The following is a 25,615-nucleotide window of genomic DNA, read 5'->3' on the forward strand; positions in this document are numbered from 1 at the left end:
ATGCCCAACTTAACTTGAATATGGCCAATGCTAGTGTTTACAAGTGACAAGTTACAAAACTACAAGTTGTGATTGTATATAGGTTGTACAGCACAGCGATAAACACTGTATGGTATGGGCATGTGAAGCTCTACAGCATTAAATGCAGTATTATGCACGCTCAATTTATACTACAAACAACATTCATATATCAACACAGCACAGAACATTAGAACAAAATAAAAATAGCAAAAACTTGATACAAAATTACTCTGGAATTTAAAACTTACTATTTTTCTTGCGTAGGTCTATGCTTTCACTCATAGATTCAGGATTTACATACATTCTGTTAAAAAAAAAAAATGAATGTTCACATGTCTTTATATAGACCATGGGCAGAGAATCAATAAATGATATAAAAAAAAAAAATACTTCCTTCCTTTCTAGAATAGTGTTACAGCACTAGGGAATAAGACCACTAAGAATGTAATAAATAAAGCTAAGTAGATTGGGGGGGAAATTGTAAAAGCAAAGACTAGTATACTTTCAAACAGAAACCTGGAGGAGGTTGCAGCAGCAGAAAAACAACATGCGGTACCAAGGAACAGTATGAATATGGTTGTAGGAAGTAGCTGAAAAATACACACCAAACTTCCTTTACATATGGATACACCAAAGTAGCCACAATTATTTTCTGTTACCAAAAATGTTGTACAAATGTTTGGATGACATTTTAAGTTAAAATTGATATATCACTATATAATTCAATTCTACGTACTGAACAGATTTTTTTTCTGGTCACATTTATGCACAAACCTGAAATTTATCTTGCATTTTGTGCAGCATGATAAACGTTGATTGCAACTGCAATAACAGTTGTCCCTTGGTCTTCTTTCCATTACCTGGATCTTTTGAATAAGAAAAACAAAAGACTAAACGTTAATAAGTAAAGCAAAAACAATGTCAGTGAAATTCAAAATACAAATTGCACATCTAAAGAATTTTTATTTGCATCAAATACCAAAATGGGGCCCAAGTCCCTCAGCAGCATGCAAAATGTGTTACCAATGTTGAGAATAATCTAATGATCTAAATTAGGAAACAGACGGTAGGTAATCTTTGATGTACTGCAAACTGAACAGCATTCTTACATAGGAGGCAAGTAATATAAACTATTTATCTAGTAAGTAGAAAAAATAAAGTATATTTGAATGGACTAGGCTTGCTGCATAGATTGTGAATTTTGCATTTTGGTTTTAGTTTATACATTAACAAATAAGAGCATTACCTTTGTGCATCCTCCAACCTGGTCTATTTTATACACGGCTTGAAATGGTTTGCGGTCAACGGGACAAGAATTAGATGTCTGAAAATAGAACAAAAGTATCAATGAATTGCTGCATATTTTCTGGTATCAGTTCTCCTAAATGTGTCATGTTTTAGGAGGGGAAGTGGGTATCTACGGTAAGAAATAAATTGATAATTGCAACTGGTTTGAAACTTGTAAACAAATGTAATTATTAGCTACATAACATGTATTAATAAAATTGAAACGGCATGCAAATAAGCATCAATGGGTAGTGACATTAAAGAAACAGAAAAATAGTACAATATTTGTGCCACAGGTGCACTGAAACTTGGAAGCCGTAAACTTTAGAGGACTTTGGGCAAAAATGGCAAATTATGCTATGCACTTTTAAAGCATAAATATTAAATTAAAATCAAAAGGTCACATATTTATATCTTTCAATACACCACTTGTGCTAGCAGAGTTTCATACTAGGTTAAGCACAGAAAATGATAAATTAATCTTATGTTAGTATTTTTATTTTAACCACGCCGATTTTTGAGGTTGTGGCTTGTTATAAATATACAAGGTATGTCTATTAAATAACGAGACTGATTAAATAACAAATTATTACAGTATTACAAATGTAATGTTAGTCCCCTTCAATATACTCCCCATTTGCACCAATACATGGCTGTAGTCTTGTTTTCCACTGGTGAAGGCATAGAGCAAATCAATTTCTGTCACTTGTTTCTACATATCTGCCGTTTTCTTCTTTACAGCAACAACTGACTCAACATGTGTCCCTTTAAGCACCGATTTAACTTTGGGAAAAGATAACAATCACAAGGTGCTAAATCGGGCGAATATGGAGGATGTTCAAGTGTAGTAATGTGTTTGTCGGTCAAAAACTGCTTCACAGAAAGTGCTGTCTGAGCAGGCGCATTGTCCTGGTGAAGAAAGATACAATTTTTCCACAATTGCGGCCGTTTCTTTCCGACTCTCTCTCAGCTTTTGCAAAACTTCCTTATAATCATGCTGATTAACTGTTGTGCCTTCTGGAACCCATTCTTCCAAAATTACACCCTTGATATCGAAAAATACAATGAGCATTGCTTTGAATCTTGACTTGCTTTGATGAGCTTTTCTCATTCTTGGTGATGATGGTGTTTTCCAGTGCATTGACTGTCTTTTGGTTTCAGGATCGTACTGGAAGATCCAGGTCTCATCACAAGTGATTACCTTATGAAACGGGTTTGGATCTGTGTCAAGTTGCTGCAGAATGTCAACACAACATTCCTTGCGACGTTCTTTTTGCTCTGGTGTGAGAACCCTTGGGACCATCTTTGCACAAACTTTCGTCATGTTAAGATCCTCACACAAAAATTTCCATATGGTGTCTTTGTCAATGTTCAAGGATTCAGCTATCATTTGAACACTGAGTCGGTGGTCTTTTCGAACAATCTGACTGATTTTTTTTCTAGATTTCCTTCGGTTCTTGAAGTGCAAGGTCGACCAGGGCGTTCATCTTCGACATTCTCACATCCTTCGATAAATCTTTTGTGCTAAAACACACACGCACGAGACAGGCCGTCATTCCCATAGGCCGTAGTAAGCATTTGAAAACATTCAGTTGGTGTTCAGTGCAATTTTACTAAAAATTTCAAAATGACACGTTGTTCAACTTTTAAACTTGGCATTTTTTCGTCTCTACAGAAAACACAACCAAACTAAATGGCGACTCACAATCAACTGAACGTCAGAGTGTTGCAGCTTGTCATGCAGGTTCAGACTGGTTCAAGGTTACTACGTATGCAGTTATAACTTGTTCTGACTGCTTTGTTTACTAGGTGGAATCACAGTCATTATTTAATAGACATACCTCGTATGTGCACAGTCACAAGAAACACAAAAGACAAAAGTACATGACCATGCGCCATTGGAACAGCGCGCCAGTAACCAACATAAGAACCTCACTGGCACAATCCTCGTCTGTGTTGATGAGAGCAAGCACCACTTGAGAGAAAATTAGAAAGTGCTCAAGATTTGTCAGAGTACACTTTAAAACTTTCAATTATGTATGGCTTTTACCTCATCAGGGTCTAACTCATGGGAGAGAGCTATAATGTCACACCATGTTTCAAGATTTGTAGGTTTCTTCTTCAAAGCACGTGATGTTAGAGTCCCTCAGCTTCCTTACATCACATAGTCACACTACAGCAACTTCCAAGGAAGTTTCAGTGGTAATCTTTTTACATTGAAAGCAAAATAAATGGCATCTAACTCTGCATATTATTAGAATTTGACCACTTGGTAATCAAATGTAAAATATATTAGTAATCCATCATCACAGTAACATTACTGAAGTATGGGTGCTATCCCTCACAGAAGTCCAGACACTAACTGTCAGCCAGGATCTTATTGGACACTTGAGTTCAAGCCGTAGGAAATCCCCATATTATAAATAGGACCAGTGCCACCAAGAGCTCACTGTGCATAGGAGGCTGTTTAGAGCTAGTTTAGCGCTGTGAAACAGGGTTTCTTGTTTTGCTAAGCAAGGATCATTTGGATGTATGACAGATGAAGTCCCATGGATGTAGATGACCAATAAATATGGTGAATAAGGGATGTCTTTGTGGTGTTTTTATTTCAATTAAAAGGTTGGAGTTTTTTTTACCATTTAAATCTGTTTTGTTCTTTTACTGTATTGCCGGTTTTAATTTAATGCTTGTGACTGTCGACTTTACATACTGGCGACATTCACATTGTCAACAGTCAGAACGTCGACATTACGACTACATCCCCTTTAAGAATTACTTATTTTTGAAAATTAGCCTTTAAGAATTAAAAAAGTATCCGCTTAAATGGTAAAAGTCCTAAGCTCCATGAACTTTACCAATGGGTCCAGCTAAATGTAGAAATAATTGGTGCCCATGCGCTGAGTAAGAAAGACTGTGAAGCTTTGACAATGAGTCCGGCAAGGATGAGCAGTGGTCATCTTTACAATATTTTATTACAAATAATAAACAAACAAAAACAAAGATACACACAAGGTACAGGGTATGCATCTATAGGACACCATATATGGTGTCATAAAGAACATGATATACATATAATGTAAATAAAAAGTTAACAGTATGTGTAATGTATAAGAAGTATTGATAAAAGTAGAATACGGTAAAACTTGTAGTCTGCAGAAATATGGAATCTTGAGAATATATATATCTCAAAGGTTCCTTTAGAAGAAAACTGAATTTCCAAATCTACTTTATTTACAGAGAGGGGGCAAGTTACCCAAAAAAGTTCATTAGGCACATGGAGCTAAATTATTTCCATAGTGAATGGATCGTATAGCGGTGCCAAAATGCAATATGAATACATACAGAATGTGTTAGTAAATAGAAAAAAATATATTGGAAAAAAAAACTAAACTGCAAATATACTGCACAGAGTTAGAAGGTACTCGGTAAGTAGATTAGACTTATACAGTGTTTTCCCCAGAAAATTTTGCCAGCCAGGTGGGGGAAGTTGTAATACTTTGCAATAATAGTTAAAAATGTTTGAGGTTATTACCCACACCTGCCAGGACTTGTCAGACTTGGAGGCTTCTGGGGTACCTCTTTGGTAAGTTGGCTCTCAATTTAAAAACACATATGTATGGCCCAAATATATGGGACTCTCATTGTTTAGAGTAGGACCATCCTATTAGCAAAAGCGCCTTGGCGTGGCGGATGGCTTAAACATACATTTGCAAATGTGTGCAACAAAGACTTTTGCATTTTTATCTACAGTAGAAATGGCAGATCTGTTGCTGGCTATAGCAGTGTGCTGGGGGAAAAAATGTTGTGTGTATGTTTCTGGTCAGACTGGTGGTCAGTGGTCTAACACACACTGCTGGTTGCTCACATAATAGAATAAACCATTGTATCTCCTGTTAAAACAGGCACTATAACAGGACTCTCTTGGGCTCCTAGAGCCGTGTGGCGGTCCTGGGAAATAGGTGCTGGGGAGAACACTGTATACATAACACGAGAGTATATGGAACTCTACAAGAAGCTGGCTAACTGCAAGTATATATACAGTTCTGGAGAGGTGGTTTTATTTGGAATGTATGGAAAGCACCTTATTAGTTTATTCCGAGTAAATTCCTTAATTTTCTATATAAAATTCACTTAAGGCAGAGATATATTGGCAAGTGTGCTTTTCATTACTAAAATATAAATGTAAGCTGACAAGAAAGAGAAAGTGAAGTTGAACACATGCATGATTATTTTGGCTTGGAGTGGAATCAAGAATGAGAGTCTCCTATTTCTATCATTTATAAGAATATATAGATCCATCTTGCTGGTGCTACAGCCACATTGTAAAACCGATTTGGAAACTATGTCCCCATATCACAGACCATGAAACAGGACAGTGCTGAACACTAGACCAGCCTTCATGTCTGAATCAGGAGAACTGCATAGTTTTTGGTGCTTTTCTTTCTTATTTTTAACTTAAGAATTTTAATTAATAGAAACACGAAATAGTAATAACCGGAAAACAATAAGTAGCATTTAAGGTGGGAAATGGGGGAGCAAAGGGACTTTATAGATAGGGAAGAATAGGAATAGGATAGGCTTGTACAAAGAGGGCAATATTTTTACAAAGTGCCAACATAATAAAACGAATAACATCAATACAATCAGTACTAGGAGCTCATCAATGAAAACATTGTATAGTTATCTCAGGAAAAAAATCCCAATTGTGCTATTCTATGTTATGGTTTTAGTCCCAGAAAGGAAAGCAGTGCAAGGGGAAGTACAAAGTTTTCTCTAATGTATGATGAGACCCATTATATCATTAGGATGGGTTGATCTGCAGAGCTAAACACTTCTTGCTGCGGTTTTGGCTCCAGGTACAGTTTTTATACACTCCCGTAAGGGTTTCAAAGAGACTATACATACATTTAAAACACAAATAAATACATTGGTGATCCCCACATCCCAATAAGGTAACTGCACAGCTGCAGATACAGTAAAGTTAAACGGGATGTCCACATATTATTTTCAAGTTGGATTCCTCGAAGAGGAATGTTCCCATGATACCTGTTTCACCATGCAATAACCCAGCCTGCGTAGCAGGATCATAAGTTCACTATTGAAGTCCAGCATCAAAAGATAAATAGTGGACATTATTATTTCAGTACATTGTCATGTAGAATATCACTCCACGCATACTCTAGATTGAACAAAGAATATTGCTTGACTTGTGTAACACCTACTTCAGACCACTTAAGAATGCAGGAAACACAAAAAGCATGACAACAATCTTCCGGAAAGCCAACTTCCAGGGTAAGTATGTTAAGACATATGGGACACCGCTCTGATGCATTAAGTCCTACAGCACTGGCACAACTGCTATTTTCATTTTCTTCACCTGTGAAATATGATGTGACAATAGTTAGACACAAATTTAATTCACTGGATTATATTCATATACAAAATCCACCACAAATTTACACCTAACCTCCTCCAAGGGGTTTGTATCCACACTCTTGGGGGGGAATTCAATATCCCCCGAAGTACCGCTGCGTTATAAATATTACCGTTATTACGGTAATATTAACCCGGCTTTCTGCTCGCACTATTACCGTAATAACAGTAATAGTCTTAGCACTGCAGTACTTCGGGGCGGGGGGGGGGGCTTGGGGGATTGAATTCCCCCCTTGGAATGTGATAAATGATGTGCTATGCAGGCCGAATGAACTCTGAAAGTAATTCACTGTCAACTAAATATTTGATAAAGTATTCAGGATGCAGCCAACAAGGACTGAATAAAATTAGAGGCCCTTTACGAAAAAAAATAAAAAAAAATTAATATGGTCCCCTGCATCAAACAATAAGCTTTGTTGAGTTATAATCAGAGGTTTTCAATTAATGCACTCAAAAATGGCGCACAAAATTAACTTTAATTGTATGTCGACAGGACAGTAAAATATTTTTGCAGTGAAATTTCAAATATGATTTGTACGGGCAGACATTTATTGTCTCCGGTCATTCACTTTAGGGACCTTTACAGGGATGACTATGACGACTCTACTACATCTCCTGTAGTGTATTTTGAGTGTATAGCTAGGAGGATACACAAACTGCACTCACATTGTTACATGTAGACTATTGCATTCTATCCTATGGAGCCGCACCCATTTCACTCACTGCCCGATATGCACACTGAATATATAGTAAAGAACAAATGCAGATCAGGTCCAGCCACTGGTCTATTACTTATGAGCACCATGTGTGGTCATTAATATGTGCAGGTGGCTTGTTATAAGTTACCATGGTCATTGCAGACACCAACTAGGTGGTTAATAGTAACTTACAGCAAAGCATCATTGTCTATCTATTCCACTACATTCAGTGTGCCTTGCACAATTAAGTGGTGGAACTGAATCTAGCAAGTGGATATGCTCCATTAGGTGGATTCCAGTAGAGTGGCATGCAGATAAGACTGGGGCTATAATGCAGGTTTTGGCAACCAGTGTCTACTGTTCTTGAGGAACAGTCCCAGTATACCATGTCAGCTTTGACAAAGTGTGGGCTTCCACTTGTGATCAGATTATTATCATTCTTGCCAAGTAAATCAAAACCAACATCCACATCAACTGATAACTGCAATTGTAGGGTTATCAGCAGAGCACACTTAATGGGCACAAACAGCCTGTAAGGATCAGCAATCCATATACTGGGTCAAACTCAAAGCAGATGTTAATCAAGCTGAACAACTTTATCTGAACAAGTGTAAGGCAACAGGTCGAGTCCAATAAAAATGGAGAACAGCTCAAAATGTTTTCATCAAAAGATTAATTTAATAAGGAGAACAAGGAGAGGAATAGCTGTGTAAAATAAAGTGAAATTTTGCTATAAAAATAGGCTTTGAATACACCCGTTTTGCTACGAGATGTACACTGCAGATTTTTAATGCCTATCCATATAGCCTGATGTTATTTCTGCTTTAAAAAAATCAGTGTATAAGGCTAGCAGCTTTCCAAACATGAGAAGTTAATGATAAGACAGAATGAATTTTTTAAATCAATTATATTTTTCAAACCCCACATAACCCTTCATTACTATTAGATAACAAATCAATAGAAAGCAATGTTTAGCATAAACATTGCCCTTTATTAAATAAAATTAAGTTCAAAATTGGCGAGTTTAGGGTACAAACAAAAAGAAAGACATTGGTTAAAGCAATCCTTCAAGATTGTGTAAGTGTCAAGATCAAATAAATTTAATTCAGGCCCAACTAAAAAAAAAAAACATTCTACACTTTCACTGAAATTGCAGTACTAAAAGGAGTTGTTGCCCCCTCCCCCAAGCACTTTAATATAGATTTCACCCCATCTGCCAAATAAGACAACGTTACACATACTAAAAATGTTCTCAAAACCACATCTTTCTCTCTCAGATCTGTTCTGACAAGTTGATGTTCAAAAGTGATAACCCCTTTAATAGAGAGAAAGTGGCTACGTGACTGAACAATGAGGAGGCGGGCATATTAATCATGTTCAAAGAATCTAGTGTGTTTTATTGATAGTATTTGTGGATGTGATTTGTGGAGTCTCACATGGGGTTTTTTGCAGGAAACACATAATGTGTTTACGTTTGGGCAAAGTCAGTAACATATACTATACCAGTGATGTAGCCATGAAAGGAACTTTCATCTGGTACATTTAAAAAGCCAAGTTAATCTGCACTCCTGATTAAGTTGTAGCATGTGCTCTCTGTCAATGCAACATTGCAACAGAGCTTCTTTTAACAATTTTAATTATAGTGAATACTCGAATATATAAAATACCCAGAGGACATACGGTTTGTGGAGAAGGGAAGCCACATGGGTCTAACATCACAGTGTGATAACACAAGCAAGATAGAAATGAACAGGTGTGGTTTTAGTATAATATGTTGCTTCAATCCACCACTGGATCTCAAGGCTGAATTTAAAGGGCCATTTCATGATCACCTTCATTCTTTGTATAATCAGCATGGACACAGCCTGGTACATACAGAAATCTTATTAAAGCTACAGCGAAAACAAAAAAAGTAAAAAAAAAAACAAAGACCCACAAAACAACAACACCCAACCTATGCAACATTTACATGGCTCAAATGTTTCCCCTTCCAAAATTTCTGGCTTCTAACCTCCGCACACTGCCCTAGCTTTCAGGCCAGTGTGTCCAGCCCCGAGATAAATTAATGATTTCTTTAACCGTTCATAACTGAGCAACTTAGAAGTTTGTGTTTTAATTTTGACGGATTAGCAAGCATATTTACCTCAGCCAAACAATAAGATATTTCTTAAACTATTTCATCATGCAGAAGAAAGTTGTGTCAATGATTAAGTTTGATGGAGATCGGAAACCACAACAGTTTAAAGGATCTTACTAGTTTAAATACTTAAAGTAGGAGGAAGAAAAACAGCAAGTTAAATTGATATAGCTTAATAATGGTATATGTAACACTTACCATCTTTTTCTTCATGTTGCTCACCTCCAGCACCAAACGAACATAAACATTTGTTCCTCATCTTTCTCTACAACTAAAACAAAAACACAATATAAATATAGACATAGTCCAACTTTGAAACATAACTTAAAAAGATTAAGAAAAAGTAATATGGCTTAGGATAAATATACTAAAATACAACCTGAGTTTTTGCTACATCTCATTTGTTTGTATGTTTACCAACCGCATAAAATAAAACAATCACATGGTTTCATTTGAGCATAGATTTTAATTTGAACACAATATTATTTGATTAAGGGATATGCAGAATTAGGTAGCGCTACCCTTGTGAATCTCACACCCTAATTAGCCCATGGTGTGTGAGGCAGCTGACACTACAAACAGCAGAAAGTTTGCAGCTTATTGATCCACGCATCATCTAGGTTGTGCATACAGCATGCAAACCCCAGAAGCTGTTGATCAGGACACAAATTCCCTATTGACGGCCCTGACCCTATGCTACTCCATAAAGGCTGTGAGCAGGCTAAATGATATCCTCACACAGATGGCACTGGCAGTCACAGAAGCAGCACCAGTATATAAGCAGATAGTCTCAACATTTTTCTTTTTATATACATACATCATTGCTAGAAAGTTCTCTCTTACTTTTTGCAGAAACGTGCTCAGATTTTTGTGAAAATAGATAAAAAGAACTCAATAAATCAAAGACAAAAGTATATCCTTTTTCGTTCATTTGATTCAACATTTCTACCCTATGCTTTCAGTAACTAGTGCGACTCCCTTGAGCAGCAATGACCTCAAATGTTTACGGTAACTGGCCCATTTCTCCTTGCAGAGCCGCTTCAACTCATGGATGTTGGTGGGCTATCTAGCATGAACAACCCGGTTCAGGTCCTGTCACAACATCGAGATTGGACTAAGGTCTGTGATTTGACTCTGCCATTCTAAAATGCTAAATTTATTCTGCTTCAACCATTTTTTTTGTAGACCGACTTGAATGTTTAGGGTCTTTGTCCAGCTGCAAAAATCACCTTCTGTTGAGCTACAGTTAACGGATGGATACCCTAACATACCCTGATAGAATTTGCTGGTACAATTCAGAATTCATAGTTCCATCAATGATGGCAAGCAGTCCTGGTACTTTGGCAGCAAAATTGCCCAAAACTATGATACCTCCACCACAGTGTTTCATGGTTTGGACAAGGCTGTTAAGTTGAAATGCAGCGTTCGGTTTTCTTCAAACATAGTTTCTCATTTAAGCCAAAGAGTTCGAATTTAGACTCATCCATCAACAGAACACTCTTCCAGTGGTCTACTGGCTCACCCAGGTAGTCTTTAAAATTTGCTAAACAGAAGTAATGTTCTTCTTGTAGAGTAGTGCCTTCCTCCTTGCTATCCCCTTATGGACACCATTCTTGTTCAGTGTTTGCCTGGTGGTGAACTCAAAGCAATACACTAGCAAGTGCAGGAGAGGCCTGCAGATCATTTCACGTTACCCTGGGGTTCTTTGGAATTTCGCAAAATATTATATGTCTTGTCCTTGGAGGGATTTTTGACAAGCAACAAATCATGGGGTGAGTAACAATGTTTTCAACATTTGTACACTGCCTGGTTTGTAACAGTTTCCAGCCTGATGAGCATCAACAACTCTTTATCTGAAGTCCTCAGAAATCTTCTTTGATCGAGACATAGCATGGGTTCACAAACCAGTGTAGTAAAGACCAGTCTTTGGTAGCAAAGACACAGGTTTATAATCCACTTAACTATTCTGATAATCCTAGAAGTTCACATACTTTTTCTGACAAAAATGTAATGTTGGATCATTTTGATTTTTTTTGTGTTGCTTGATTTATTGGGCTCTCTATCCATTTGAAGAGGAATGAGGGTCACCTAAGAATATAATTACTTTTGATGGCAGTTTTACAATTTCTACAAGGACTGACTCATGTTTCATATCTCCACCTCACAAGTCTTCCGCTTATTCCAACTGGATCACCACCATGAATAAATGCAGAGAAATTCCAGTCGCCTATGGTTACTTGGCGAAAATACTGCTGCCTTAGATACAATGGCCCTGGCAACCTCCAGCTAAAGGTCTTCAACCATTTTAAGTGTACTGCCTGGGATTCCCTGCACTGGTTTCTGATACTTCTACCTGTCTGATAACCTGCAATCAAAGTTAAGGAAACATTCTTTATTCATTATCCTTGAGTATCTGTTATTATTCCTTCTGTGTCAGCATTCCACACAATTAAAAATTGGGCACAAAAAGAATAATCCAAAATAAATACTGTTCTCTGATCTTAGAACACAAGCAGGAGAGTTGTTAAAAGTATGTCCATCAAAATTCTGTTGCAGAATACAAGTGTTGTCTACTCTATGAAAGGAAAGTGTCATAAAGGACTACAATAAATTGTCTAAGACTCCAACTTTACGCTGAAGATATATTTTAATAGACAATTCAAGTATAACCAACAGCTCTGTTTTCAATCGGCGTGTATAAAGATGTGCCGACAATTCAGTTTGGAACTGAACTCACTTGGTGGTGGGTAGCAGGTGCCTGAAATCACTCATTAAACAAACTTGAATAGAGAAAGACTCGTTCTCCTGTTCTGTGTCTTTATGCTTACTGCAATAAGCATGGAGAAGATAAAGTCAAAGATGCTCAGACAGAACATTGTGGTCAAGCGTTGACAAACTCAAGGCTACAAATCAATCTCCAGAGACCTTTATGTTCCTGTTTCTACTGTGAGTAATGTGTAATATTAGGATGTTTAAGGCCCATTGCAAGCTAGTAAACCTCCCTGGACATTGAGGCAAGAGAAAAGTTGATCGAAGATTGCAGTGCAGAATTGTTTGAATGGTGTAGAAATCACTTTGAGCAATTGCCAGCCAGATTCAAGCTAACCTTCAGACACAAGGTATGACAGTTTCAACTTGCACTATCCGTCGCCAACTCAATGAAAAGGGGGTTATATCCTAAGAAGATCAGAAGGGTCACACTGCTGGGAGAGAGAGAGAGAGACATAGGAAAGCCTGACTGGAGTTGCCAAAACACACCTTAACAAACCAAATTCCTTCTTGGAAAATGCTCTGTGGACAAATGAGACCAAATTAGAGCTTTTTGATGAAGCACATTATCCATATGTTCACAGAAGGCAAAATGAAGCTTTTAAAGAAAAGAATACCTTCCCGACAGGGAAACATGGAGGAGGTTCTCACATGTTTTCAGGTTGCTGTGGTGCATTGGGAACTGGGTGTCTTGAACATGTGCATGGCATCATGATATCTGTGAACTAAGCCTATTTTGGAGCTCAATGCTGAACTTCGTGTCAAAGAGCTGGGATTTCATCCAAGCTCATGGGTCTTCCAGCAGGACAATCGCCCCAAACACACTTCTAAATTAACCCAGGATGGCTCAAGACAAGATTCTGTAGAGAGATCTGGAAACAGCAGTTGGAAAAAGGCACTTTTAAATCTTTTAAGAGCAGTTTGCACAAGAAAAGTAGCCCAATCTGCCGCCAGTAGAGAGGTGCGGGAAGCTGATCCAAGACTACATGAAGCAGTTGATTGCAGTTATATTCACCAAAGGCTGTGCTGCCAAATATTAACTCTAGGGTGTCATTAATTTTGTCAAGGCCATTTCTTTTCATTTTCTGATTTAAAAGTATATACAGTAGTAAAATCAGATTTATTTAAAAATAAAAAAAATTTTTTTAGGTAATATTAACAGAAAAATAATGCTGTAGTCCAAACACTGCTGCCAATTCAACTTATGTTTAAAGGAAACTGAGCTAATAGAAAAAAATTGCAAGGGTGCCAATACTTTTGGCCACGACAATCTATATGTTTTGTCACTTGCATATACTGGCTAGCTGCATTTCTTAATAGGATGGCTGTGCAACTAGTACCCGAGTAGCTGATCAAAGGTCACCAGTAATGATCCTAGAAACAATCCTAGAAAGGGGTCAAGAAAAATGTATTTATTTGCAATAAAATGTGGGAAGGTGCCATGTGGACAAAGATCTTCTGGCTATGACAGTCAGCATAAAAGCGAGAAGATGTAAATTTGCAGGAAGTCAGTAGCAGATAAATACAGACAATCAGGAGACCTGCTCACAGGGGAATGATGTCATAAATATACACTTCATACAGCCAATAAGATAGTAAAGACAAGTGGGGTGCAGTTCCTATTTGTCCTCTCAAACTGACTTGCATCTTATTAGGCCAGGAAGCAAATGTCCACCAAGAGAGCAACAAGGTCTAGGAAACCAGTTACTTCTCTCCCACAAAGACCTATTGTAATCTCAACTCTCAATGTGCTACTTTTATTATTCTGTGTATTCTGTGAAGCTTCAGGACTTTAAATTTCCTATGAAGTAGGATCTTTAAAACGGGCACATCTGACCATTTGTTTTAGTACTAACTGCCCTCCAATTTACTTTTTTTTTCTGCTCCATATGAAGCAGTCTGACACACAATCAAAGACAACTACTTGTGGAGTAGTGAAATACAGGTTGCTGTGGACCAATCATGACAGAACGAGCTCAGGAATTTTCGCTTATATATGGAGCTTTAAAAGAAAACATAGCTTCCTATTTAGATGAAACATTGCAATAAGAGTGCCTCTATATGCTTGCAGGTATTTTTATGAATGGAATAAGGATATAAAACATTGGGTACCGCAGTCTAAGATTTTTTTAGGTTGGTCACCCCTTTCCGAGATATAGAAAAAGACAGTATCAGAGTCCCATGGAGCCCTTATCTCCTACCAAATATTAATGCTAATGGATTTGCGTGACGAAGCAACATGTGGCAGAGGTTGCGTTAATTTGGAATGTAGTGCGAAAATATAGATGTAAATTCTCCATTATAACTGAACTCTCTCCAACTGTGGGGGAACAGTTCCGAAAGTATTTTGTAAACGTCATTGTAATAGTGAATCTCAGAGCACCATACTTATAAATCAGGCGGTACAGGGAATTTTCATTTATTGTTCCCTATGCAAGTCTGCTGAAAAAAGTTGGGTAAAAGCGGATAGAGCTCATTGGTAGTACAATGGTGCAAGATTTACCAAAGTTGACTATCACTTGTGACAATACTGGAGCACATCCTATACCAAGTCAGATCTGGCACAGAATAAATGAAGGGGCTATTTGGAGTACATTTATAAGGATGATCAGAGCAGTGTTTATAAATACAGTGCATTATGACAATTTTGCTCAGGATTTGTAATGTGTATTTTGGCTTCAACTTACAACCTAGTTACAGTTTGAGAATACCTCAAAATTTACTTTGCTTTAAAGTATGAACAAACTAACATTTTCCATACCCATTAAGCTGTTCATACTGTGTGAAATTGGTCACCAACCGAGAAGTTTAGGACTACTGGAGAACAGTAAAACAAATTTTATTTAAAAATGGCTTCTAGTAAGAATTGTTAAATGACACCAAGTTCAAAATATGTTTTTACACTTAATTTAACTTTTTAAACGATTTTAAATGGCAATACTCTCTTTCTGCAAATTAAATGATCTGCGCCACTTAATTTTGACCATTTTAGTAAAACGGAGATGTAAAAAAAAAAATATTTTATTTTTTTTTTGGGGGGGGGGGGGGGGGCACGACAAAAAAGATTCTAAAATACAGCGAACTTAAATGGAACACGTCATTTTCAGGCACTGCATACTGAAAACAGTGTTGTGGTGTTGGAGGAAAAAAAAAAGGAAAAAACAGATGGCAAGTTGTAGAGTGTAGACCATGCATATAGACAACAACACACTGTGCAGCAGTATCTAGCACATATACATACCTCTCTTAAAAAGACTAGAGGGACAATACCTCACCAGAGCCCCATGAGCTGCTCCAAGCAACTGTTTTTCCCAGGGGTCTGTGGTTCTCCTCACAGTCACAGCAAAAGACCAGGCTGTGACACACTGCCAAAGGGGGTGTGGGTGAGAAGACCAATTAAAAGCCACAACCAGGGTGATTGAACGTAAATGTTTTGCCACTTAGGTAGCAACGCAGTTTAAAAATAAATAAAAAAAATTGCATTATCATATGCAAAAACAATCACCTCTGCAAACTTCACAATTCAAATCATAAAAAAAATAGTTACAAACATATACACACATACACTGATAAATATTCATGGTGGATACTACTATAGGTTCAGACAATAGAAATGTAAGACATAAAGAATAGTTCCAACAATTCAGAACAAACCATAAAAGGGACACTTCCTAAAGAAAAGGATAAGACATTAATCTTACAAAGGACGGTTAGTATGTAATCACATAGAAGCAGCTCATGTGCAATATGCACATCTAACTGTCCCTTTAGACATCTCTGTTGCTTATTTCCCCCACGTTTTGTCCCTGGCAACGCCGTGTTTTGTTTTTTTTTTTTAACAGTGAACTACTGACATCTATTATTTCCTTACTGTTGGACCTAGGTAGACTTTCACTATATGTTCTTTTTAAAATGTTATTATGATGACATACACGTGTCCTATCCTATATTTAGATCTATTGTGAGAGAACCTATTACGGCCATGTCCAGGGTTCAGCTCATATAGGAGATGTAGTGCCATGTGTTTGTACAGAGGTTAATGATCCTGGATTATAGTCACATCCAGTAATAAGGAAACAATCAGCGGGATGTACAGCAAGGTAACTGGTAATGGGGAGGAAACGCCGGGCCTGGCAGAGCAGCAGCACAGGGGTACACACAGGCCGCACGGGGGGATAGGACAGCCACGCACCGCCTCATCAGGCCACACAACACTCACCAGCTATGTCAGTCTGTCCCCGGCCGCGGGCTACGTAGGATCAGGGCCGCTGCCTCCCGTGTATTAGTGCGCGGTAGACACAGGCCACATTTATCTCGCGGGGAAAGCTCAGGTTCAGGCTGGACCGAATCTCACATAGGCCACATGCCCGACCTAAGGCAGTGGAGGAAGCGGAGTACAACAAAACCGCACGGCGGCGCTCGACGGCCTAGCTCACAGCACAAAAACAGCCCCCGCCATCTTGGTTGCCAATTAGGGGACAGTTTACTTTGAAGAACCAATCAGCTGCCCTCGTCCAAAGGACGTGCGATGATTGACAGCGAGGACCTGCACGTCACTCCCGGGGGAAGAGGCGGGGGAGAAAGAAAAAAAAAATCTTTGACGTAATCACCCGGAAATTTGGAGTACGGGTTGGTTGCAGGGTCATGCCAATTTCCTGTGGCTTCGCTTTGATTTCACGTAAATAAACTTGTCTGTGTTGGGTTGAACTTGGACGTGGCGCCACCTGCTGGTCACACTAAGGATAGCCATGGTTCAGTTATTCAGAGCTATTTTTGGGGAACATATTGGAAGTTCACCTAGTCTGCTCGTTGTTACTTTCACGTAATTACAGCATCATATTTTTACATTTACAACTTTAATAAGTGACTTATTTCTATGATGTTGTTGTCTGAGCAGGGCTTATTATATACCAAATTAAAGGTCTTGGTCTATAGATTTGTAGAAAAATATTGACGCTGTAATCAGTTCATCACAATCACCATTTATTTATATAGCGCTACTAATTCCACAGCACTGTACAGATATCTCACGTACTGCCCCATTGAGGCTTACAGTCTAAATTCCCTAACACACACTAGGGTCAGGTACTAGGGCGTGGAGCAGGTACGCAGAACGTGGAGGAGATAATAGACCTGATGTGCCGAGAACAATTTCACCGCTGCTGTGCACTGGAGGTGAAAGAATGTGTGCTGGACAGCCCAATGGAGTGTGGTGTGTCTGAAGGTGACTTGGAGGGAAGAGTCACCTGTGTGTCCAAAAGACCTCTCAAAAACATGTGGAGGAACTTGCAGCTGGTCCAAGTGGGACCCCTGCAGGGAGAAGGACTGACAGACCCAGGGGCATCCATAACTGTAGTGTGCCACCATCTTGTTGATCCTGCTGCAGTATTGTAGAGCAGCACTGCCAAAGTTACTGTGGCAGATGGACTGGAGAAGGAAGTGCCTGTCGCAAGAGTATATCTGGACTGGGGAGATGGCCGAGAGCTGCCAGATGTTGCCGTTATGGATGACCTCCCAACCAATGTGATTTTGGGCAATGATGTTGGGAGTGGAATTGTGACCACATTTCTCAACTCTATTACCTGGAGCCAAGCTGCTAGACTACAGTTTTCAGGATCTACACCTGAACAACCCAGAGGAAAAGACCACAGCTCCTAGACAACAGCCATCGCCAGCAACCACAAGTTCAGCCAGCCCAGAGGAAAAGACACCATCTGCTATTTCTTCAGGAATCAGCCAGCCCTTTGCCTCTGGAAAGACTACGTCCCCTAACAACGCTGAGGATTTTGTCTCTTGCCAACCTGATCTTGTGGTGGTGCCCGGTGATGCTCCTGTCCCTAACAGTATGCCAGCTCCAGCACTCAGTATAGCGGACCACAGTGACCTCCCTTTGACTGACCCTAGTCACCCCAACATAGACACACCAGCAGTGTATCCTTACTAAGAAGATAGTGAGGGCCGCAGGGAAGAATTCATTGCAACTCCGCTCTCTGATCCCTCGCTGGAAGGCATGAGGTGCCAGGCTGGCAGCGGCCTTCCAGGGATGGAAGTGGGGAGTATGACCTGGCGTAAAGGGTTGTTGTATCGTGTAGTAGGAAGGTAGATGGAAATAGACCAGTCCAGGAACAAGTTCAACTGGTGGGAGAACGGCACTTTCGCAACTGATGTCAGTTGCCCACAAAATACCTATGGCGGGACACCAGGAAAGAGACCGAACACTGAAAAGCCCGACACAGAACATTTTCTGGCCAGGAATGTCAGATGATGTCTGGGCCTTCTGCAAGTCTTGTGATGTGTGTCAGCGGCTTTGGTGCCCCAGTGCTCATGCTCCCCTCAGGTCCTTGCCAATAGTTAGGGAACCTTTCCAGCGAGTGGCAGAGGACATAGCATATGCCCAGTAGATTGGGGGAAAAGTACATCCTCACCGTATTGGTCTACGCTACCCGGTATTCAAAGGCTGTATCTGTGTCCTCCATAACTGTGGAAAAGGTAGTGGATGTAGTAGAGTAGGGTTCTTTAGTGAGATCCTAAACGATTAAGGGACACAGTTCATGAGTGAACGGGTCCAATGTCTCTGGGAAAAGTGCGGAGTGCGGCAACTCTGTAGTGCCCCCTACCATCCCCAGACTAACGTACTGTGCGAACGGTTCAATGGCACTCTGAAGCACATGCTACTGGCATTTGTAACTTCGGAGGGGGGGACTGGGAAAGCTACCTGCCGCACCTCCTGTTTGCTTATTAGGAGGTGCCACAGGAGTCTACCGGTTTCTCCCTCTTTCAACTACTTTATGGCTGCAAAGTCATGGACCTCTTCACCTGTTCCGGGAGTCTTGGGAAAGGGAGCTACCTACCCAGGATGTCTCTGTGGTCGAGTATGTGTTGAAGCTCAGAGATCGGTTAAAAAAATCTCATGGGGCTCGTGCAGGCTATCCTAGCAGAAGCGCAGGCGAAACAGAAGACTTGGTATGATCAGGGCGCACATGCCAGAGTATTTAAGGTAGGGCGGAAGGTCCCTGTTCTGATGCCCACACGCCAGAACAAGCTCCAGGCTGCCTGGGCTGGGCCGTACATGGTCTCAAATGCCTGAGAGACATCACTTACGTGGTGCCATTTGATAAAAACGGTAGGCAGCAGCGGACCTAATACGTGAATATGTTGAAGGCATACCACGAGCATGTGGAGTTGGTAGCAGCGATTTTCTGCTTACCGACTGAGGAACCAGGAAATGATCCACTACCTGACCTCCTAGCAGATGCCAGAGGTACAGGTGGTGAAGAGGAAGTAGGCTAGGATGAGCAATTGAGTGCCATCAAGAGGTAATAGCTTGAGGCAGTGCTGTGGCCCTTTGCGACTCAATTCAGTAGGAAGCCCGGTCGGACTTGGTGATACAAGGAGGTACAGGAAATGCTTGAGCTAGGAGTGATCCAGCCTCAGTCTGGTTTCAGCAGTTGTGGTGTGAGGGGGTCTCACTTGTGATGGTCCCAGAACGATCCCAGGGACCAAGGCCAGGAAGCCATGCAGGATCCTGTGGGAGAGGAGGAGCAGAGTCCCCAGGCTCAAGGGCCTAACCTGGGCCCAAGATCCAGGAAACAAGCCTGTGGGGGAGATTTTGAGGAGAGTCCCCAGGCTTCAGGGCCTTGCCCAGGCTCGGACCATTTACGGCCTGATTACAGCTTGACTGGTAGTTTGGATGACTCCATTACTGAGAACAGTGTCCAGTTTTTGGGATCAAGTGTGGTTCCTGCAGCAATGAAACCCCTTTAAGCAATATTATGGAAGGGGAGCCAGCTAGTCCTTAGTGCCAGCCGCAGGGGGTCCCGAGGCCCTTCCAATGCTGAGCATGGATATCACTAAGGAAGCTTTGTGCATGGATAAACTGTTTAATCTGACTCCAGCCGATGGACTGACTGAACTAGAGCTAACACCAGTGAAGATACAACTGGGTGCTAAGGAGAGTGATGTGCATTCTTATCGATGCAAGTAGGAGTCGGTGTTGCAGCAAAAGCCGTGGGTCTCAGCTCATGGGAATCGGTTGCAGCCGCAGCTATGATATATTCCGATACAGGTCTGGTTATTGGTGGACTAACTCTGGCTGATGTAAGTCTCCCTGATTCCGAGGCAAGTGATGTAGACGAATCAACCATCAAAGTGAGGATGTGGCAGCTGGAATCTGTAATCTCAACATAAAAAAAACAAATCCTGGCCAAAAGAACAGAAGGAATAAAGCTTATAGCAGTGAAAGAGCTGCTTTCACCTTAGAAATTGAGGATATGGGGTCCAGCCTCAAAGAAAAAGAGTCAATCCTGCATTGTTTATTATGTAAAATGTGAGCATTGGAACTGTCAATGAAAGTGGACTGTTCAGAGTGCTTACCCATTAATCTGCCGGCTCCTGTGGCCAATAATATGAATACCGATCCTCTGTATGATAATATCAGGGCCCTAGAAGGGGATCCGTCTATGATGGATATGACGGGGGCTGTAGGTGGTGCAGTTGGGGTTGCAGGTTCGGTCATGGTAACTGTGACCAGGTCGGTGTCCTCGTCTTTTTTTGCCACTTCCAGTGGAAAGCAGATGTCTCAATGTCAGTGTCCGAATTGCGGCTGCTGCTAGGATCACAAGACTGAGTTCCAACCCTGTGTGCCGAGAGAAGTTGGTGGTGCAGCGAGTCAGCAGTGGCGGAGGTGAGCAGTATAGAGCTACAGACTCTTTGTCTAGTATGGCGGTTACCTCTAATAATGTGGGATATGCTGGGGTGCCAGTATGTAAGAGGTTGCCAGCTTCTACAGCTAATAATGGTCATGATTCTCAGCTTGATAAAAGTGTGGAAAACAGTGCCCCAAGCCCTTTGCCAAGTACAGAGATTACCTCTGGAAGTGCAGGGAGTATCAAGGCGCCTGCATCTGAAAGTGTGTTATCAGATAATGTGATCAAGTCTAAGCATGGTAATGAAACTGCTAATGTCGTGCAGAGAGTGATAGTTGATACTGTTTTTGGTCCTTTATATTTATCTGAAAATTCTAAGAGTTTGGTGAAACTAATAGAGGAAACAGCTGTAAGAATACTTAACATGTTGTCACAAAGGGATAAGCCTGGTAAACAATTGGCTGATAGTGTTCATGTGTTATCAGGAGAGGGTCCTAGTAAGCAAATAGCTAGCTCAGCTAACAATCCTGCAGTGTCATATGCAAATGTAACTGCAAATAAGCCAGCCCCTACTCCTCCTCCCATACCAGGGGTAGTATTCTACGCAGGGATAGTATATGTATCCAATGTGCAGAAACCCCAGTGGCACCTCTTGGGGGGCAACCGCAGAAGAGGCGTAATGTTGTACAATTAAGTATGTCTGGAGGGACCCCCCAAGTAGAGTGGAGTTTTTAAAACTGTTTTTCTCCTCTTTTGGGTTTGTGCCATCGGATCTGTTCGCCTGCACCCACCCATTTGGAACTCCGGAATATGGTGTGAGCTTCTTATATTATCAAGGTTTACAGGCGTTTTGGAGTAGGTTGGCTGGGTGCAGTGGGACAGATCTGTTGATGAGCTTTAGGGCTATAGTGATCACTAAGCAAGAGCAAGTTAAAATCACTGTTCGCGTAAGAAATTAATCAATACCAGTATCTAACCTCACCTTTTGGGTTAAGCAGTATGCAAGCCTGGTATCTTCCTTAATCAAAGTACCGGATTCTAATCATGGCGTCTGGGGTGGCGGATGGTCTGCCACGGTAGACCTGCGGTGCACGGAGGCTGGCTTGGTGCATATGGTCTCAGCTGCTTTCATTGCCGAGATAAGATCCAGTGTTTCTAACCAGGTCAGCCGAGGATGTGTCACCACTGTGGTGACTTCCGCCACCTCAGTGCTAATTGCCCTTTGCAGAAATGAGGACATTGTGGTGGTAGCGGCATGAAACCAAGACTTGTGACCAGATCCGTTGTAATCTATGTAGGAAGATTGGGCATCCTTTTAGTAGATGCCCTCATGCGGCCCATAATATGTGTAATACGGATATCTTAGATCTAGACTTAGTTAAGGCAGCAGAAGATATGGAGAAGGGGAGGAATACGGTTGTGCCAGAGAACTCTGTCTATTAGAAACAGTGCCTAGCTCTTCACAATCTGCTCCAATAGTGATTCACCCCATTGCTCCAGTAGTTGCAAATACCAGAACAATGGGAGAGCAGCCGTTCATAACACCGGGTAAGAAGGTGGTAAAAGGCATGGCAGGAGGGGAAAAAGGTGATGGTTTGATAGTGACTAAACGGTTTCTGGCATTATCTAGCGATGAAGAGATGGAGCGAGAAGTTTTTAGGACAGGTAGCAGAGACGTGGTGTTCAAATCTAAGGTAGCAAGAAAAAGGAAGATTACTTGGGATTCAGTCCCTTGTGAGACAACACCTGTATATAAGACACCTAGGGACAAATCTAGGAGCGATAAGTCACCAGTGCAGACTAAGGAGGATTTCCTAAAAACATCTGTAAGTCCTTTTTCTAAGCCTGCCTCAATAGAGGATTTAGCTCCTGCCCCCATCTCCTCGGGAACTTTAGCGCTTGCAATCATGACAAACAACGATAATCTTCTGTCTTGATTGTTAGCCCGGTTCTCTAACTCCCAGTAATCCTCTGGACCCACGGGATAGTGCATTAGGGTCCCAGAGCAAGGAGGCCCTGACTTCTAGAGATGATGTATATAGGGTGGTAGGTGGTGGGTTGGCTTTAACTGTGTTGGGTGGGGTAGACCCTGATGGGGAAGAGTTAGTCCTCCTGGATGGGGAAACTTTGCTGGTGGATGTTAGTTTTAAACGGTGGGAGTCCTCTGACAAAGAGCCAGAGAAGCAAGTAAAGATGAAGTAAACTGGGTCATACTTGTATAACTTTGAAGGATGGCTTCCCAGCCTATAAGGTTTGTACCATTAATGTTGCATCCATTCTGTAACGAGCTCGTTACATGGCCTTTGATTTTTTCAGCATGGTTGAGGCTGATTTTTTATTTTTGCAAGAGACCAGAATAGGTCGTTTAGCTGACCTGCATAAGGCTAAAAGAGAGTGGAGGCGTGTTCCATCATATTGGTCTCTTGCTGCCAAGCCATACGGTGGGCTGGCGGTCCTTTTCTCTGGAATGATAACTGTCCAACGAGTTATAGAGCTCCAAGTAGGTAGATGTATGGTTTTGGATGTCCAGCTGAGAGGACACGAACTGAGATTAATTAACATCTTCGGTCCCCAAACTAAGTGGAAAAGGAAGTGTCTTTTCAGAGAGATAAAGTCATATGTTTTTTCGGCCCAGCAGATAGTCTTTGGTGGTGTCTTTAACACTATTATTAGGATCAAAGACAGGGAAGGTTCAAGGGCATCTCTGGGCTATGATTCCATTTTTCTAGTTAGTATGGCTAGGCAGGCGGGTCTGGTGGACATGCATGTTTGCCATTTTCCAGACCACACGGGTTTCACTTATTATAGAGGTAGCTGGAGGTCTAGGATAAACAGGTTTTTTGTTAATGAGTACTTATTAATAAATCAAACACGGAACTAAAGTATTTAATAAAGAGGATTAAGTGCATCAACTATTGTCAGTTGAGACATATATTCCAACATGTCTGCTCTTTTAAAGTCAAGATAACAATTTGAACAATTTACTAGTTATAGCCTAGATGGCAATTACAATAATTAGATTGAGTTATCTTGAAAGGACAGACTAACCTCTGAATAATATACAGCCATGAAAGGAAGAGTATTTATGGATCTTTAAAAATAAATCAAACACAGAATTAAAGTGTTTCATAAAGGGGATCAAGAATATGAACTACTGCCTATTGAAACATATATTACAACGTGTGTGCTCTCTTAAAGTCAAACTAACAGCTTGTATAACTTACCTGTCCCTGTTAATTAACCCTTTAGGGTTCAGTTCAATCATGAACCCCTTAGCAGTATCTGAATGTGAGATACAAACTGCACAATTGAAAGTGAGTTATCAATTTGGAGCACTATGGGGAACTGAAGGAGTATTAATATCCTATAAATAAATCAATATACAAACCATAATGCTATAACTTCAGAAGAAGAAGGAAAAAAGTGATTACACACGTGAAACGGTTGTTTATTAAGACGTTTGGATTCCAATGGTTAAATGCACATGGGATTAGTATAACAATGACAGTACACTTAATTGAGTAATATATTTTTCGCAGTAACATCAAGTCCCCTTACAATAACTTGAACTAAGTGGATATCAAGGCTATCTAACCCATCTATATTTTTATTTAGTGGAATTAATGGACATAAAACCATAAAGAAATACACTAAGACACTATTGTAAGTTATTTTTTTTATTGTCCTATATTAGTAGTCATAGTTACCTTTATTTGACTATGTTATCAGGCAATAATATTGGAAGAAAAGTATAGTATGTATACAAGTGAGCAGTGAAGTGGCAAAGTAGTTATTACTGCTATTTTAACAGTTGATATTTCAACCATTAGCAAATCTTACACTTATCTATTGCACCCCCCTTGACATGGTTAAGCATTTGCAACCCTGGTGCACATTTAAACAAACTTGACTCTGAATAAACAAATAACACCAGCATATGATAAAGTTTTATTCAGATACCCATAGTTTATCACTAAAGCACTGTAATATCTCAGGGACATAATGTCTCTATTGGGTTGTGCTTTGAAGGATGTCATATTAGTGAATACTGTAAAGGCTGTAATATGAATAATGATATTGTTATAGAAATGGACGTTACAATTCAATTAGTCTATTGTAATTAATCAGACGTAGCTGTTATAAAAAAAAAAGCTATGACGTATATATGTAATATCTGTCTCTGTTCAAAATAGTGTTTTAACAATTTAATCCTATAAAGAATACTGAGTACCAAATCAGAGTTTTTTTTAAATATGCTGAATTTGAGTAAAACAACAATCCGCTATACACTACATGGTCAAAAACTTGTGGGCACCCGAACATCACATGCATATGTGCTTGTGGAACACCTCATTCCAAAACCATTGCATCAATATAAGTTGGTTCCCTCCTCCTGTTGAAAAACTTTCCACTAGATTTTGTAACATGTGTGCGGAGAGTCACATACATTCAGTCACAAGAGGATAAATGAAGTTGGGCACTGATGTTGGGCAGTAAGGCCTGACCTGTAGTCGTTCGTCCACTTCATCCCAAAGGTGTTTGATGGGGTTGAAGTAGAGTTTTTTTCACACCAAACTCAGGGTATTGTCATGCTGAAACAACAAAAGGCCTTCCCCAAACTGTTG

At 40.2% G+C, this 25,615-nt stretch overlaps 1 protein-coding gene across 2 annotated transcripts in view; it reads right to left on the reverse strand.

The window, feature by feature from the left end:
- The window catches only part of SCAF11 (SR-related CTD associated factor 11), an 83,781-nt gene extending 66,911 nt beyond the window's left edge, over nucleotides 1-16,870 (reverse strand). The window contains exons 1-6 of one of the 2 annotated variants that reach the window (XM_075209081.1): nucleotides 16,565-16,870; nucleotides 9,775-9,847; nucleotides 6,531-6,685; nucleotides 1,268-1,345; nucleotides 796-887; nucleotides 270-325 (exon numbers count right to left, since the gene is read on the reverse strand). In XM_075209081.1, the coding sequence (XP_075065182.1) occupies nucleotides 270-325; nucleotides 796-887; nucleotides 1,268-1,345; nucleotides 6,531-6,685; nucleotides 9,775-9,835 (442 nt within the window). In that variant the 5' untranslated portion in view covers nucleotides 9,836-9,847; nucleotides 16,565-16,870. The remainder of the gene's footprint in view (nucleotides 1-269; nucleotides 326-795; nucleotides 888-1,267; nucleotides 1,346-6,530; nucleotides 6,686-9,774; nucleotides 9,848-16,564) is intronic. The other variant, XM_075209082.1, reaches the window with a different exon arrangement.
- Between the last annotated feature and the right edge of the window lie 8,745 nt (nucleotides 16,871-25,615).

This window comes from Mixophyes fleayi, chromosome 4 (assembly GCF_038048845.1).
Source record: "Mixophyes fleayi isolate aMixFle1 chromosome 4, aMixFle1.hap1, whole genome shotgun sequence".
Classification (NCBI taxonomy): Eukaryota; Metazoa; Chordata; class Amphibia; order Anura; family Limnodynastidae; genus Mixophyes; species Mixophyes fleayi.